At 52.1% G+C, this 16,668-nt stretch overlaps 1 protein-coding gene across 4 annotated transcripts in view; it reads left to right on the forward strand.

Annotated features, from left to right (window-relative positions):
• The window catches only part of BSN (bassoon presynaptic cytomatrix protein), a 465,957-nt gene that overhangs the window by 362,462 nt on the left and 86,827 nt on the right, over nt 1-16,668 (forward strand). For all 4 annotated transcript variants that reach the window (XM_073352634.1, XM_073352633.1, XM_073352635.1 and 1 more), the window contains one exon: nt 8,902-15,723. In XM_073352634.1, coding sequence (XP_073208735.1) covers nt 8,902-15,723 — 6,822 coding nt within the window. The remainder of the gene's footprint in view (nt 1-8,901; nt 15,724-16,668) is intronic.

Consider the following 16,668-nt stretch of genomic DNA (forward strand, 5'->3'; position numbering starts at 1 on the left):
GCCAGCTGTATGCTCTGGTGATCGAGCCTTTCCTCTGTCTCCTCCGCAGGAGGTTGACAGGGTTGGTGCTGCGGGAGCCAGAGCTGCGGCTGGTCCTGTTGGCGTACGCCAATGACGTACTCCTCGTGGTCCAGGACCCGGGCGACTTGGCGCGAGTGGAGGCATGCCAGGCCATCTATTCGGCAGCCTCCTCCGCCCGAGTCAACTGGGTCAAGAGCTCTGGCTTGGCGGTGGGGGACTGGCGGCAGGTAAGCTCCCTCCCACCTGCGCTTCAGACCATCCGGTGGAGTGCGGGTCCACTGCTCTATCTCAGCGTTTACCTTTCCACCACGCACCCTTCCCCGCAGGAGAACTGGCAAAATTTAGAGGGCGGGGTGATAGAGCGGATCCGGAAATGGACGAGGCTCCTCCGATGTCTCTCCCTCCAAGGGAGAGCACTGGTGCTTAACCAACTAGTCCTGTCCACACTCTGGTACCGGCTCAACACCCTGGCCCCAGCCCCAGGTTTCCTGACCCACCTCCGGAGATTGATTCTAGAGTTATTTTGGTCAGGAATGCACTGGGCCCCTGTTGGAGTTCTTCATTTACCCCTGAAGGAAGGAGAGCAGGGCCTGAAGTGTCTGTACACTCAGGTCCGCGTTTTCTGCCTCCAGACCCTGCAAAGGCTCCTTTATAGTGCAGGTAGTTCGACGTGGAGCATATTGGCACACACCTTCCTGCGCCGCTTCCAAGGGCTCCGATACGACCGGCAGCTCTTTTATCTTTGTCCGAGAGGTTTTCCACGAGACCTCTCCGGGCTGCCGGTCTTCTACCAAGACCTCCTCCGGACCTGGAAACTGTTTCTAATGACCAGGTCCGTGGCGGCCACCGTGGGAGCAGATCTCCTCATGGAGCCCCTGCTACACAATCCCCAACTCCGTGTGCAGGTGGCAGAGTCCCGCTCGGTGCACCAGAGGTTGGTCCTGGCGGAAGTCACGAGGGTCGGAGACCTCCTGGACTACGACCGGAGAGCCTGGCTGGATCCCCTGACGCTTGCTCGGCGCATGGGACTCCCCAGTCCTCATACCCCCCAGCGCGTACTTCAGGAGGTGAAGGCCGCCTTGACCCCCTCTGCTCGGGCTTATGTCAACCGAGCCTTGCGCGAGGGCGCACCCCACCCATCCTCTACCCCAGGCCCGCCGGACCTTTCCATTGGGCCCCTACCCTGCCGATCCCAACAAACCCCTCACCTTTTCACTGCAAGCCGTCTGCATGAACTGCAGCCAGTCAGTTTTCAAATCGCACCATGAAATATCTATACACACTCACGCTTCACACCCTTCACGCCCACACCCTGGTGTCCCACCCCGATACAAAGTGGCGGGACCTCCTGCCACCTTTGGAGGGTGAGCAACCTCAGTGGGCCAGCCTGTATTCCACCTTGGTCCCAAGGCCCGTCGGGGACATCAGTTGGCGGCTCCTTCACAGAGCTGTGAGCACGGACGTGTTTCTGGCACGGTTTACCCCCATCCCAGATACTTGCCCTTTTTGTAATGTGAGGGAAACCCTGGCGCACGTATATCTAGAGTGTGCCAGATTGCAGCCCCTTTTCCGGCTCCTCACAAATATTCTCTTGCGCTTTTGGCTTCATTTCTCCCCTCACCTTTTTATCTATACACTCCCCATCCGTGGCCCCACAAAATCGCGACATATCCTGGTTAACCTCCTCCTAGCCTTGGCTAAAACAGCCATTTATAAAATCAGAGAGGGGAGGTTGGCCCATGAAGCGTCCTGCAATTGTAGGGCCTTTTTCGATCCTCAGTACATTCACGTATCCGGGCAGAGTTCCTCTGGGCAGCGTCCACCGACTCCCTTGACACCTTCGAGGAGCGGTGGGCGCTGTCCGGGGTTCTCTCCTCAGTGACCCCGTCCAGTTCCCTCCATCTGACCCTTTGATTAAGGGGAAGAGCGAGAGACACCAGCCCCAGCCGTTGCCGCTGTGGATACCATCATTACTGTCATCTAGGAGGGGTCCTATAATACATGGGTGTCTACCCTCCCACCCCCAAACCGCCCACCCTGCAGCCATGCCCATCTTGCTGGGCACTCTCAGGAGAGGGATAATCAGTGACACTGGGCGCGGCCCTAGGTAACTTGAGGGGGTGGAAGACCATGAGTGTCGAGGAAGCCCCCCCGCTCTAGGCCACCAGGTAACTCAGGAGGGTGGAAGACCACAAGTGTCGAGGAAGCCCCCCCGCTCTGGGCCCAGGCTAGCCTGAACACTTCTCCCTCCTGAAAGCTGCTGTGTTATACCTTCTGTTTGCGTTATTTTGTTGCATAGTTTGTTTTGTTTTCTTTAGTAACTCTTTGCAAGTGTTACACAATAAAATTCTTTTCTGTTTCAAAAAAAAACCTTCCCTGTTACCTTACCCAGGGAAAAGGGACCTACTCAACCTGGGGCTAATATATCTGCCTTCTATCACTCTCCTGTAGCCATCTGGCCTGACCCTGTCACAGCGGGTGTTGGGAATTGGGCCCAATGTTTCAACAGTGAAAGAATTCCAGGTAGATGAAGTTATACAAATGAAAGAGTCACTAGCAGCTGCTGCGTGGGGAGCTGAATGATGGGCCAGAGGGCAGGTCAGTACCAGACCGGGAGGGTACTGAAGAGCGAATGGGGGAGAAAGTCCCTGGGAGCATTGAATACCCAAGAGCCACGTGGAATTGGCTGCAGAACTGGCTGGGAAGGGTGGATGGTCTGTGTGGTGCCAAATGGGCTGAAGGGCTAAGCTCTCATTTCTGAGAGCAGGAGACTAGTCTGGCTGCAGCCACCTCCTGGAGCAGAGATTTTGGAAGAGCACAGGAAGGGAATTGCAGTCATAGAGGTGGGAAATGATGCCAGCACAGAGAGGGGTGACTAAGGGTGTCAACTGAGCCTGCTCAGGGAGGGGTAAACTCCAGGAGGATCCTAGACAGCTGTGACTTACCAATAGGAAGCTCTGGGGACGCCAGGATTTCTGGCCTGGGCGTGAGTTAAGGGCTGGGCTAAAGAGAACTTATTACCTGGAAGGAGCAATACAGTCTTTGGGCCTGAGACTGATGGTGCTTGCCCTGCTATGAATCAGGAGTAATGTCAATGAGGTCAGAGCACTTACATGGTGTAAAATTGGTACAGGGAAGCCCCTTGAAGCACTCTCTTGGAAGTCATGCTAGTGCTGGCAGGAGATGAAGTGGAGTAAAGAATGAGTCAGAGGAGGTGGGGCACTGGGTGTCCTCCCCACAGAGGTGCCCCAGCATGAGACAATAGCTGGAGGTGAGAGCCCGGGACTGGGACCTGATGCACGTCCTAATGGCAGAGTCAGGGTCAGCCCAGGCATGAACGTACTGCTGACAGCTGCATGCTGAGCAGCAGAGAAAGCTGTGTGAGTTGGTGCGTTGTTACACATGCCTGCTGCTTCCCCAGGCAGCACTCCAGTGAAGCAGAGCTGTCTCCTGGGCAAACACTAAGGAAACCAACTTCACAAAGGCCTCCTTGCACAGATGGCTGTTGAGACGTCTTTAGTTGAATAACTTCTGTCTGCAAACAGATCAGGGTCACTCTGGGGTAGCTGGGGGTCACCTCTTTTCACAAGTTACAGGTTGGGTCCCAGGTGGTCCATGTTCCACACCTGTTTGGGATCCCAGCTTCAGAGTCCTTCCATGTCCTTCCAGAGTCCTTCCATCGTGCCTAATTGTGGTGTCAATGAAACTGGGTTTATTTCTGTCAGTGGTTGACGAGGATCCTGCATTACTTTCCTGGGATCACCTTGATTTTTCAGAGTGCTTTGCAGAACTCTCAGTCACTGAAATTAACAGCCATTCAATGGCTTCTGTCCCCAGAGGATACTGCTAGTGAACCCTGCTTTCACTGCTTTTTTGTCCAGCTGTGCAGGCATCCAAGGCACAAGAACAGAGATCTTCAACCTCTCACTTTGCAGGGCAGCAGAACTAGTCCCTTCCTGAACTCAGATCTAATTACAGGTTCTCCAAGTTCTATTTGAAGATTAAAAAGTTCAGTTCTGAGGCTGGGCTTGCAGCTACCGCAGAGTTTACTGATAAACACAGCACTCAGCTGAGCAGCAGTTGAATTTATCAAATGGCCTTTTGGACCATTTGCAGCTCTAGGGAGTTTGGCATGAAGAAGGGAGGCAGGGTTTGTATTACAGGCAAAATACTATCTTTGTCAGACAAAGAAAATGTCCATCATCAGGCACTGGCAAAGAAGGAGAGCAGGTGGGACTGGCCCCAACAGTACCAGAAATTGTATGTAACAACACAGCTGGCCCAGGGGTCAGGACTGTCCTGCTCCTCTCTGTCAGCTATAGGGAGGTATTGTTAAATTATTGCTGAGTCCCCAGGGCAGGAGAAGCCCTAACGCCACCTTGAACATAGGCAGCCCTCTAGAGAGAGAGCTAATATCTCAGGTAGACAGGCTCTGGGGGGAGCCACAGCCAGCCTTGGGGAAAAGGAGACCCCTGGGTGATGGGGGGGGTCCTTTCAGAGTGTATCATTTGTGTGAGGCCCAAAATCAGGGTTACGGCAGCTGCCCTCAAGGAACTCCTGGAGCATTCGAAATAATTGCATATGAAGAGGCGATTTATTTCAGGGGGGAGGAAACGCTTCCAGTTTTGAATGGCTCTGATTTAATGCTCATAAAAGCATCAAGCCAATAGCACTTGGTCCATAGCCAGGGTTGATGCCAGCAGGTCAGGGCAGCATTTCCCCTCACAAGGAAGCCTTGCTGATGCCCTGTCATCCTGGCCTGCTGCCTCCCTCCCCATTTCCAGCCTTAGGCTCTGACACCCTGTGCTCCTCCAATTAGAGGCCTGCTCGGAAGAGAGAGGCCTGATCTTGCTAAATTATGTGGGAGTTCTATGATGTGCATAAACACCTATGGAGGACTGTAATCCCCATACATGTGACCTGAGACAGGGTTTGTATCTAGCTTTCTATCTGGAGAACACTTACACACTAACCCAAAGCGCTCCCTGTTCCCCCTCAAGTTGTGGTTGTTTGCCATGTGTGTAGACCATTTGGAGACAGTTGACCTGGAACTCTTCCTCAGCACTCCTCCAGGTGACTAGAAAGTTTCCTAGTATTATAATAGCCATTGGCCATGATCTTTGAAAACTCATGGCAATCGGGGGAGGTCCTGGATGACTGTAAAAAGGCTAATGTAATGCCCATCTTTAAGAAAGGGAAGGAGGAGGATCCAGGGAACTGCAGGCCAGTCAGCCTCACCTCAGTTCCTGGAAAATTTATGGAACAGGTCCTCAAGGAATCAATTTTGAAGCACTTAGAGGAGAGGAAAGTGATCAGGAACAGTCAGCATGGATTCACCAAGGGCAAGTCATGCCTGACTAATCTAATTGCCTTCTATGATGAGATAACTGGCTTGGTGGATGAGGGGAAAGCAGTGGACGTGTTATTCCTTGACTTTAGCAAAGCTTTTGATATGGTCTCCTACAGTATTCTTGCCAGCAAGTTAAAGACGTATGCACTGGATGAATGGACTATAAGGTGGGTAGAAAGTTGGCTAGATCGTTGGGCTCAATGGGTAGTGATCAATGGCTCCATGTCTAGTTGGCAGCCAGTATCAAGCAGAGTGCCCCAAGGGTCGGTCATGGGGCCGGTTTTGTTCAATATCTTCATAAATGATCTGGAGGATGGTGTGGATTGCACCCTCAGCAAGTTTGCAGACGACACTAAACTGGGAGGAGTGGTAGATACGCTGGAGGGTAGGGATAGGATACAGAGGGCCCTAGACAAATTGGAGGATTGGGCCAAAAGAAATCTGATGAGGTTTAACAAGGACAAGTGCAGAGTCCTGCACTTAGGACGGAAGAATCCAATGCACTGCTTCAGACTAGGGACCGAATGGCTAGGCAGCAGTTCTGCAGAAAAGGACCTAGGGGTCTGTGGACGAGAAGCTGGATATGAGTCAACAGTGTGCCCTTGTTGCCAAGAAGGCCAATGGCATTTTGGGCTGTATAAGTAAGAGCATTGCCAGCAAATCTAGGAATGTGATCATTCCCCTCTATTTGGCATTGGTGAGGCCTCATCTGGAGTACTGTGTCCCATTTTGGGCCCCACACTACAAGAAGGATGTGGACAAATTGGAAAGAGTCCAGCGGAGAGCAACAAAAATTATTAAGGGGCTGAAGCACATGATTTATGAGGAGAGGCTGAGGGAACTGGGATTATTTAGTCTACAGAAGAGAAGAATGAGGGGGAATTTGACAGCTGCTTTCAACTACTTGGAAGGGGGTTCCAAAGAGGATGGATCTAGACTGTTCTCAGTGGTAGCAGATGACAGAACAAGGAGTAATGATCTCAAGTTGCAGTGGGGGAGGTTTAGGTTGGATATTAGGAAAAACGTGTTCACTAGGAGGGTGGTGAAGCAGTGGAATGCGTTACCTAGGGAGGTGGTGAAATCTCCTTCCTTAGAGGTTTTTAAGGTCAGGCTTGACAAAGGCCTGGCTGGGATGATTTAGTTGGGGATTGGTCCTGCTTTGAGCAGGGGGTTGGACTAGATGAACTCCTAAGGTCCCTAGCAACCCTAATATTCTGATTGTATTTATTTACATACAGAAACTAAATTAATAGAACTCAGTTTCTGAAATGTATTTACACTTCAGTTGAGTAACCCATCCCCCTTTTGTTAATGTAGCCCTTTGTAATATATTCATATTGGATGGACTGTGTGTTAACTGTTCTTACATACCAGAGAATGTTCGCTTTTAGAAAAGCTGATTTTAGTTTAATCTGGGAAGTATTTTTACTAATGTTCTTATAAATTGCTTATAACCCATTCCTAGAGCCTGGAGGGCAGCTAGTGACCATCCCGGGCCAGAGTTACAAAGTTAAGCACATGTAAATATTTGAGTGTGCCAGTTCCAGATGCATGCACACAGATCAGATATTGGTACATGCCCACAGACAGTGAGGTACCTAACTGGCCAGGTACTCAGGCAAACACATCTGGATTCTTGGTGTGCATGAATGCATACTGCTAACTTCATGAGTTGTTCCTTCCTCAGTACTGGCCAAGTGTTGGTAAGTTAACATAGGAGAGTGTTATTGAAATCATGTTGGTACCAGGCCTGTTTACTAGCTCTGGGCAATCACCAAACCAAATTCCTAGTAAACCATGGCGTTAATTCTCCAGGCTGCCCGAGAACAGAACACAGTGAAAATGACACAGATGGGCTTTAAAGGGCCTAAACCACCTTCTGGTTACAAAGCTAGAAGCCTTATTTGTACTACATGTCAAGCTTGTGGAGCCCTGAGAGCAGCCTCGGGCAAGCCAGCTGACATTCTTTAAACTGAGGGAATGGTGTCTAAACTCTGGGATTGGAAATGCAGAATACAGCCTTCCAATCTTGCAGGGGTAGCTCTTTGGATTTCCCCTGCCCTGCACTCAGATCTCAGCAAGCACATTTCTGTGGGACTCAGCTCAGGGAGAGGGTTGGAGTACGGGGTCAGGTGCAGGCTATCCATTGGTATCATTGATAAAAATACACAAAGTGAAGTGGATGCATTAGAAATGCAAAAACTGATGTACAATGGAAATGATCCACTGAGTCTGTTCTGAGACAAAGCCAGGAGAAATCCTTCTACTGAAGCTTCTTTTCAGTCTCCATATGCCTGTTTATAAGTTTGCAAAATGTTTGCCCTTTGAAACAATTTAATGACATTTCCAAACTTCCTGATGAAATGTTGTCCGTGCCCCCCCGGCCCCATTCCCTACTAGCTCTGGGTTCGTGGAAAAGCCCAAAGTCACCCTTGTCAACTGCTTACAGCCATCAGAGGAGGAGGTGATTGGGCTCATTGGTGGGAGCCAGAAGGCCGAGCCCTGTGCTCTTCTTGCCACTCAGGGCTTATCTACATGGGCAGTTTGTAGTAAGCTGGGTGTAAAGCTGCTGCACAGTAGCCTGCCATATACTGACTGTTCTGGGGCCCTGCTGATGTGCACTGACAATTCATTAATGTACTTTGATCTAGTCCTGCTTCAAAGAGGGCTAAATCAAAGCACATTAAGGAACCATTCGTGTGCATCAGCAGGGTCCAAACACACAGGGTAGACTGCAGCAGGCTAGTGCAGGGAAGATTCACATCCCAGCTTGCCATGAACTAACTGGTCATGTAGATGAGCCCTGAATGGCCTTAAGAATGTGTCACTTATAGCTAAAAGAAAAGGAGTACTTATGGCACCTTTTGCCATAAGTACTCCTTTTCTTTTTATGGATACAGACTAACACAGCTGCTCCTCTGAAACCTGTCACTTATAGCTCTTCACAGTCATCCACAGTAAGCACATTTAAAATACAGATACATAGTCAATTATAACTTCAGATACAAAAATGATACATGCACACAAATAGGGTAATCATTCAGCAATTCATAACTTTCGCAACCTCTTCTAACTCACATGACCCATCTTGTGCAAAATTCATCATAATTATGCCATAATCATATCACTATGATGAATAGGTGTGCAGTCACAACATACATAAGCCATACTAAGTCCGCAAGAGAGAAGGCTGTGGCTTGCATTTAGTTCTGTATGCCTTGAGGTCTGGCCCCTGGCAGGAGTCCATTGTCTTGCTCAGTTCGTTTGAAAGGACTGTCCACATGTTCAGGAGCTTGGCCTTATGTGAGGGGAGAGGGACTAGAACGCAGGACTGTCCTGCATCCTGCCATGGGGCTTTGAGGACACTGCCACCTGCTCCAGGGGTTGTTTCCAGCTTCCTGCTGTGAATTCTGACACCAGTATGACTCCACATTCCTGCCCATTTCACTGCCAGGCCACCAGGAGGTGACTTCATTTCCCCCCTTGGGTCCATGGTCTAATGTATAATATCTCTTTTCTCTTCCTTGCAGGAGACAGGCAAGCCTTATCCCCATGACCTGTCCCGCAGCCCCCAAAGCCTGAGTGACACTGGCTACTCATCAGATGGCATCTCCAGTTCCCAGAGTGAGATCACTGGCCTGGTGCAGCAGGAAGAGGAGCAGCTGAATGGCACTGGCCTGGAAGACCAGAGCCCTGCCAGTCCTTCTGAACTTACCAAACTGGAGAGTAGTGTGCGCCCCTTGCTGGAGTCAAAGGGCATTTCCCAAGAGCAGAGCAACAGAGGGAGAATGTATCATGAGTTACGGGAAGAGCAGCGACAGAGGCAGAGGCCTCGGTCCCTTTCTATCACCCCCGAAGCCTTTGATTCTGATGAGGAGCTGGAAGACATCATGGAAGAAGATGAAGATTCTCTGGAATGGGAAAACCAGAAGGATCAAAGAGAGAGTGTGGAGTCATCTGACGACTTAGGCAGCAAGCTGCGCCATGACTATGTGGAGGACAGCAGCGAAGGAGGGGTCTCCCCGCTGCCCAGCAGGCTGAAAGGCAGGGAGACAGAGATGACTGATGAGGAGTTCATGAGGAGGCAGATCCTGGAGATGAGTGCAGAAGAGGACAATCTGGAGGAGGAAGAAGAGTACAGTCACGTGAAACACAGTGTAACAAAAAGTGGGCACAAGCCCGACCTGGAGAAAAGCAAAGAGCCAACCTCATCCAAGAGGCGTCTGCCTCACGTCTCTACCAGTATGTATGAGGAGGAGAGGAAAGAGCTGGAAGTTATCGAGGGGGAGGATGTAACCACATCCCAGGGAGGACTGCGGCGCTTCAAGACCATTGAGTTAAATAGCACGAGCAGCTACAGCAGGGACATGGAGCTTAGCCAGGATGCAGATATTAGCCTGGACAGAGAGCCAGAGCTGGAGATGGAGAGTCTGACGGGCTCCCCAGAGGAACGTTCAAGGGGGGAATATTCCTCCACCTTGCCAGCAACTACACCCAGCTACACATCGGGCACCTCCCCTACTTCCCTCTCATCTCTGGAGGAGGACAGCGACAGCAGTCCTAGCCGTCGGCAGCGACTAGAAGAGGTAAAGCAGCAGCGCAAAGCTCGGCATCGCTCCCATGGTCCTTTGCTACCAACCATAGAGGATTCATCAGAGGAGGACGAGCTGCGTGAGGAAGAGGAGCTCTTGCGGGAGCAGGAGAAGATGCGAGAGGTGGAGCAGCAGCGCATCCGAAGCACTGCACGCAAAACTAAACGGGACAAAGAAGAGCTGAGGGCACAGAGGAGGAGAGAGAGATCCAAAACCCCACCTAGTAACCTGTCTCCCATTGAAGATGCTTCACCCACAGAGGAGTTGCGCCAGGCAGCAGAGATGGAGGAGCTGCACAGGTCCTCCTGCTCAGAGTACTCGCCCTCCATCGATTCAGAGGCAGAGGGCTTTGATGTCATAGCCTCCAAGCTGTACAAATCTGGCAGTGAGTACAACCTGCCAACATTCATGTCCCTCTACTCCCCAACAGAAAAAACAAACAGCATCTCCCATTACCCCTCCAGTAAGCCCCTGAAAAGTGCTGAAGAAGCGTATGAAGAGATGATGAGGAAGGCTGAACTGTTCCAAAAGCAACAAGTCCAACAGTCCCAGCAAAGCGCCTACAGCAACACCTACCAACAGGTAGGGTACCACAGTGCAGAAGGCCAAAGCAGTTTTGAATACCAGTACATAGAGGAGTACAGCTACGATAATGGGCATATGGACTCCTGTGCATCTGACTTTCAGCATGAACTTTCAGAGCCAGGAGCAGTGTATGAGGAAATCCTGCAGACATCACAGAGCATTTCCAGGATGCATCAGTCCTCCTCATTTGATTTGGCCCTAGAAGAGGAGAAAAAGAAGAAAGGGAGAGAAGAAACATATCAGGAAAAGCAGTTTCTGAATGCTGAGAGTGCTTATGCTGATCTGATGAAGCAAAACAGCGGTCCACTCACACCAGGAACAAGCCCCACCCAGTTATCGGCTCCTGTCTCATTTTCCTCCTCTGAAGACAGCACAGGCAGGGTAATTCCTGATGTTAGAGTCACTCAGCATTTTGCAAAAGAGGGGCATGATCACCCAAAGCTTCACAGCTCACCGGCAGCACCCAGCTCAGCTCCCAAGGTTATGACAGCTCCCTATACTTACAGCAGAGGCTTCAGCACAGTCACAACTGTTGTTTCTAGCCCAGCAAGTGCTCCACGAATCTACAGTTCTCCATCTCTGAGTGGCTCAGATGTAACACCTGTATCTATCCCTAGCAGAAGCTACAGTCAGACGAAAGGTACCGTGAATTATAGCTCTCAGACAGAGGACGGCTCCAGGAGCCAGATTGCTGCTGAGCTCTGTGGAGCATCAGCAAGAGAGAACCTCCAAAGTAAGAGTGAGAGCAAGACCAATGTCCCTGTGTCATCTAAAATGTATTCCTACTTCCAAAGCCCCAGCCCCCTGCTTTCCCCAACATCTCCTACTCAAAGTTCCACTCATTCTGCTCCAAAAGCAGGGCAGCCATCCAGTAAGGCAACTGCAGAGTTTTCCACTCAAACTCAAAGCACAGTTTTCTCCTATGATATTCCCACTACCACTGGTGCATCAATGTCCTCTCCAATGATTGCTCAAGGGACCCAGACACCCCATCGTGCAAGCTTTCCTCGCCTTGCTAGGCAGCAGTCATCACAAGAAGCTCCATTTATGGTCATCACATTAGCATCAGATGCATCTAGCCAAACCACGCTAACAAGCATGTGCTCCTCAACTTCCCCAGCCTCCTCTCCCACTCGACTGAGCCACCAGCAAACAATGCACAGCTACAGTCAGACAGCAGTCAGCACAACACAGCTTCATCAGGAGCAGCTGCAGTCCACTTATGCCAAGACACAGTCAATAGAAAGAGCCTCTGCTGCCAGTGCCATGCTTCAGAAAGGGCATGCCACTTCTGTTGCTGACAGCATTGCTGGTGTGTACAGCTGGGGACCCCTGCCTGCAGAAAACATCTCCTTGTGTAGAATATCATCAATCCCTGGCACGTCCAGAGTAGAACCTGGACCCAAGCCACAGACCACTAATGCTGTGGACCTACGGACTGCTATAAAGTCAGGCCCAATCATCATAACAGACCAAGGCATGGATCTCACTTCCCTAGCTACAGAGAGCAGAAGATATTGCCTCACTCTGGAACAGACCCCAAGTAGGCAATCCACAACCGTCCAACCCTTAATCATTAACCTCAATGCTCAGGAACAACCCCATGCTATTATAGGCACAACTACTACAGTCAGCATAACTGTCGACTCTTCCATGCTCGTGTCACAACCCAAGCAGCCTTTGGTCTATGGAGATCCTTTCCAGAACAGGATGGACTTTGGGCAAGGGGCAGGAAGTCCAGTCTGTCTGACTCATGTTAAGCAGGTAGAGCAAGCAGTTCAGACTGGCACCTTCCGAGGGAGCATGAGCAGCATTGGCATTTCTGTACCAAGCACAAAGCCAGAAACGGCCAGTCCTCAGCAAACCAAATTTGCAAGATATAATTTGCCTAACCAGATGATGTCTTTGGTGAAGAAAGATGTGCTAATTACTCAGACTAGCAGCGCCCAGAGTGCTGTTAGTATCAGCACCAGTCCGAGGCCAATTCTTCAGGACCAAAGCACAGACCTATATAGAGGGGTGCCAGTGGGACTGAAAACCCAGAGTCCTCCAATCAACCTGGGAGGCAAAAAGTCCCAAACCATGATGGTGCAGATGAATGAGATAGCAGCAGTCCCAGTAACAAAGCTGATCAAAGAACCGCCACCTGCCAGTGCATTGGATCTCACTGGGATAAAGCCTGAAAGCCAGGTGGCATGCTGTGATGTAGTGTACAAATTCCCCTTTGGCAGCAGCTGCACAGGTAGCTTCAACCCCTCCCCCAAGATCCCGGAGAAGAACATTGGGGATGCGGCTCAAACTGGCAAACCGAGCATTCAGTACTATGGAAACAAAGAGCCAGACCTGCCAGAGACATATCCCTACAGAGAGCAAACAGGCCCTATTCCCAGCCTGTACGAGGAGCAGCGGTTCTACCCACAAGGCTTGTTTGGGAGGCTGTATTCATCCATGTCAGATACAAATCTATCGGAAATTGGTCTGAACTATTACCCCCAGAAGGCGGAGCAGCCCTTCCATTCCCCTTCAGGAGACTCTGCTGTGGATTTGACCACAATGAAACATTCCTACAGCATCAGCTTCACTGAGGGGGGCTACCTGGGTCAGGGAATGCAGTACGGCTCGTTCTCTGACCTCCGGCAGCCCACAGACTTGTTAAGCCACCCGCTCCCAATGAGACGGTACAGCTCAGCCTCCAATATCTACTCTGATTACAAGTACTCACCCAGAGGAGACCTGGCAAATTTCCAGGAATCCAGTCTGGCCCAGTACAGTGCCACCACAGCTCGGGAAATCAGCCGCATGTGTGCGGCACTCAATTCCATGGACCAGTATGGGGCTAGGCACTCGAACAGCGCTGACCTTCTGCAGTATGGGCCAGCAGGGGGCAGTGGCATCTCAGCACCACAAGGCATTTCTGCCATCAAACCGAACAATATGTACAATCCCAACTTCCCAGAGACACGCCAGTACAGTCTCTCCAGTGCCCGGCTGGGAGCTGTCAGGCAGATCTTCCCTTCCACAGCCACAGTGCGGGCAGCAGACGGCATGATTTATTCCACAATAAATACTCCCATAGCATCCACCCTTCCCATCACCACCCAGCCAGCTTCTGTGCTGCGGCCAATGCTCCGAGGCTTATATCGACCCTACACCCCAGGCAATATCGCAGCAGTCCCTCTGGCCAGCCTGACCAGAGTGCCTCTAGTTACCCCAAGGGTCCCCTTTGCTACCCAAGGCCTGTATCGCTATTCAGCTCCTAGCAGGTTCCCGTTTGTTTCTACGGCCTCAGTGATGGAAATGCCCATGTACTTGGGGAAGCCTGTTAGCACTACTGCAGCCAGCACGGCTGCAAGCAATGTTAGCCCAGTGTCTGCTGCCAAAGCACCAGCTCCTACTGCAACGAACCTGCAAAGACCTGAGCAGACAGGAGCTGGTGCTCAAGAGGAGGTGCCCATGGCAGCTGCTGGCATGCAAAGTGCCTCAAAAGAGACCAGTCAGCCTCAGCAGCCACCACCCCCAGTCCAAACCCAGCAGGCCGAGGTATCCCAGGCCAGCGTCCCCAGCAAAGGCAGCACAGAGCGAGAGGAGAAGGAAGAGGAACGCCAGAGAAAGCAGCAGGAGCACATCCTCCAGATTGAGAGGGAGAGGGTGGAGCTGGAGAAACTGAGGCAGCTGAGGCTGCACGAGGAGCTGGAGAGGGAGCGTGTGGAGCTTCAGCGACACAGAGAGAAGGAGCAGATGCTGGTGCACAGGGAGATCCAGGAGCTGCAGTCCATAAAGCACCAGGTCCTGCAGCAGCAGCAAGAAGAGCGCCAGGCCCAGTTTGCCCTGCAGAGAGAGCAGCTGGCCCAGCAGCGCCTGCAGCTGGAGCAGATTCAGCACCTGCAGCAACAGCTGCAACAGCAGCTAGAGGAGCAGAAGAGGCAGAAAAGCACCTTCCCCCCTGTGTGTGACCCCGCCGGAAGGATCCCTCCCCAGGCCGTGTCTGAGATAGCCATGGAAATGCAAAGGACCCTGGCCCAAAATGGTCAGTATTGGCCCCCCCTGAACCAGCCCTTCATGGCTCCTGCAGTCCCAGGGCAGGAAGGGCCAGCACCATCCCGCTACTCCGGGCTCCAGCGCCCACTCACCAACTCTACCTCTGAAATATCCCTGCAGCCTGAGGAGCAGTGGGAAGCTAGCCAGGGGATAAAGAAGAGGAACTCCATGCCACGCCTGCGGGACACGTATGACAAAGAGACCCCCCACGAGCCCTACGTGGTGAAGAAGATCACAGACAGCAGCGTGCAGACTGATGAGGAGGATGGTGAGGAGCGCTACTTCCTGTCTCGGCGCCGGCGCTCCCGGCGCAGCACCGACTGCAGCGTGCAGACTGACGAGGAGGACAATGCTGAGTGGGAGCAGCCGGTGCGCCGGCGGCGATCCCGTTTCTCCCGGCACTCAGACTCCAGCACTGAGAGCAAGCAAGACTCCTCCTCCAAAGGCATGGCCAGCATAGGCATCCAGACCAGCAGTGACTGCTCTGTACAGACTGAGCCCGACCAGCTGCCCCGCGTTTCGCCCTCCATCCACATTACCACCCCTGACCCCAAAGTGAAGATCGTGAAGTATATCTCTGCACCAGAGAAGACACAGCGAGGGGAGAGCCTGGCCTGCCAGACTGAGCTGGAAGCACAGCCGCAGCCAGGTATCGTGGTCCCCCAGCTCACTGTGCCTACAACCATAACACCCTACTCCTCCAACCTCCAGCTGGTAAGCACAGGCCCCCTGGACCCACGTGCCATCCGGCAGCAGGCCCTTGGCAAGTTTGAGAAGAAGAAGCCCGATCCTCTGGAAATTGGGTACCAATCCCATTTGCCCGCAGAGTCCCTTTCTCAGCTAGTGACCTGCCAACCTCCCAAATCCCCCCAGGTACTCTACTCCCCTGTCTCTCCTCTTTCCCCCCATCGGCTGTTGGAATCCTCCTTCACTGCCAGTGAAAGACTTAACAAGGCTCACGTGACACCACAGAAACATTTCACAGCTGACTCTATCCAGCGCCAGCAGACCCTGCCTCGCCCCATCAAAACCATGCAGAGATCCTTCTCTGACCCCAAGCCCACCAGCCCAACCTCAGAGGAGTCTGGGAAGGACAGGTTCTCCATATACCAGCACCCTTTACTCCAAGGCAGCCAGGTAAGAGAGATGCTTGTGTGGCTTGTGAGTTGGAGCTGCACGTGCTGCTGTGCATTCCCACTAATATTTCATCCAGCACCTACAGCTCTCTCGCTGTAGTGTCAGTATGGTGGAGAGCTGCAGCAGACAGGAGAGCAGACCTTCAGCTCTGAGAGCAGGCTGCTTTTTCACTGCTCAGATGAGTCATGAGTGAGACTGTCTGACTGTACCCTCATACCCTGTACGGTCTCACCCTATTAGCAGGTATGGGTTTATTAGAAAAGAGGCAGCATTTCCCCCAGGATTAGCCTTGGGGTGGTTGTATCTAGCAGGTGGGCCCAGGTCCTGAAGCCATGCCCTCTGTTCAGCATGTATGCCCACACTGTCTAGAGGTTCCCCTTTGGGGAGTTGTTCTTTGGGAACCCAAGGGAGCTTCTGCTGGGCCTTCACACCTGCCCTCAGGAACGTTATTACACCTGTCTGAAGCAGGGACTGAAGCTGCCTCATTAGCAGCTACTCACCCAGTGTACTCCCCCACGCAGCCATCTCCTGCAGATACATGGAGGCAGTTGCCTGCTGCTTCCTGCTGGAGCTGCATAAGCCAGGGAGGGGCCTGTGGCAGTGAAATAGCAGGGAGCCCAGGGGGCTCCATTCCCCCCCCCCCCCCGCCCCATGGAGAGGGCTTGGAGGCAGTGGGGAGGGAAGGGAAAGAGCAGGGCTGAAGCTGTCTCACCCGAATGCTTGGAAGACACCCCCACCCCCTGCCTTACAGGAACAGAGTTAGTTTTCACAATTACAACAGGAAAAACATTTTGCAACAGTGGGACCTGGATTGGGGTACTCTCGGTCACTCCTCTCTCTGTTTCCCAGAGGTCAGCTGTATGGCTGCTCCACTCAGGTTAGGACAGTCACACAGTTCCCTCTTAAAACCTGAGCCATAGGTGAAGTGCCTGGGAGAAGTGCCGG

This window comes from Lepidochelys kempii, chromosome 7 (assembly GCF_965140265.1).
Source record: "Lepidochelys kempii isolate rLepKem1 chromosome 7, rLepKem1.hap2, whole genome shotgun sequence".
NCBI lineage: Eukaryota > Metazoa > Chordata > Testudines > Cheloniidae > Lepidochelys > Lepidochelys kempii.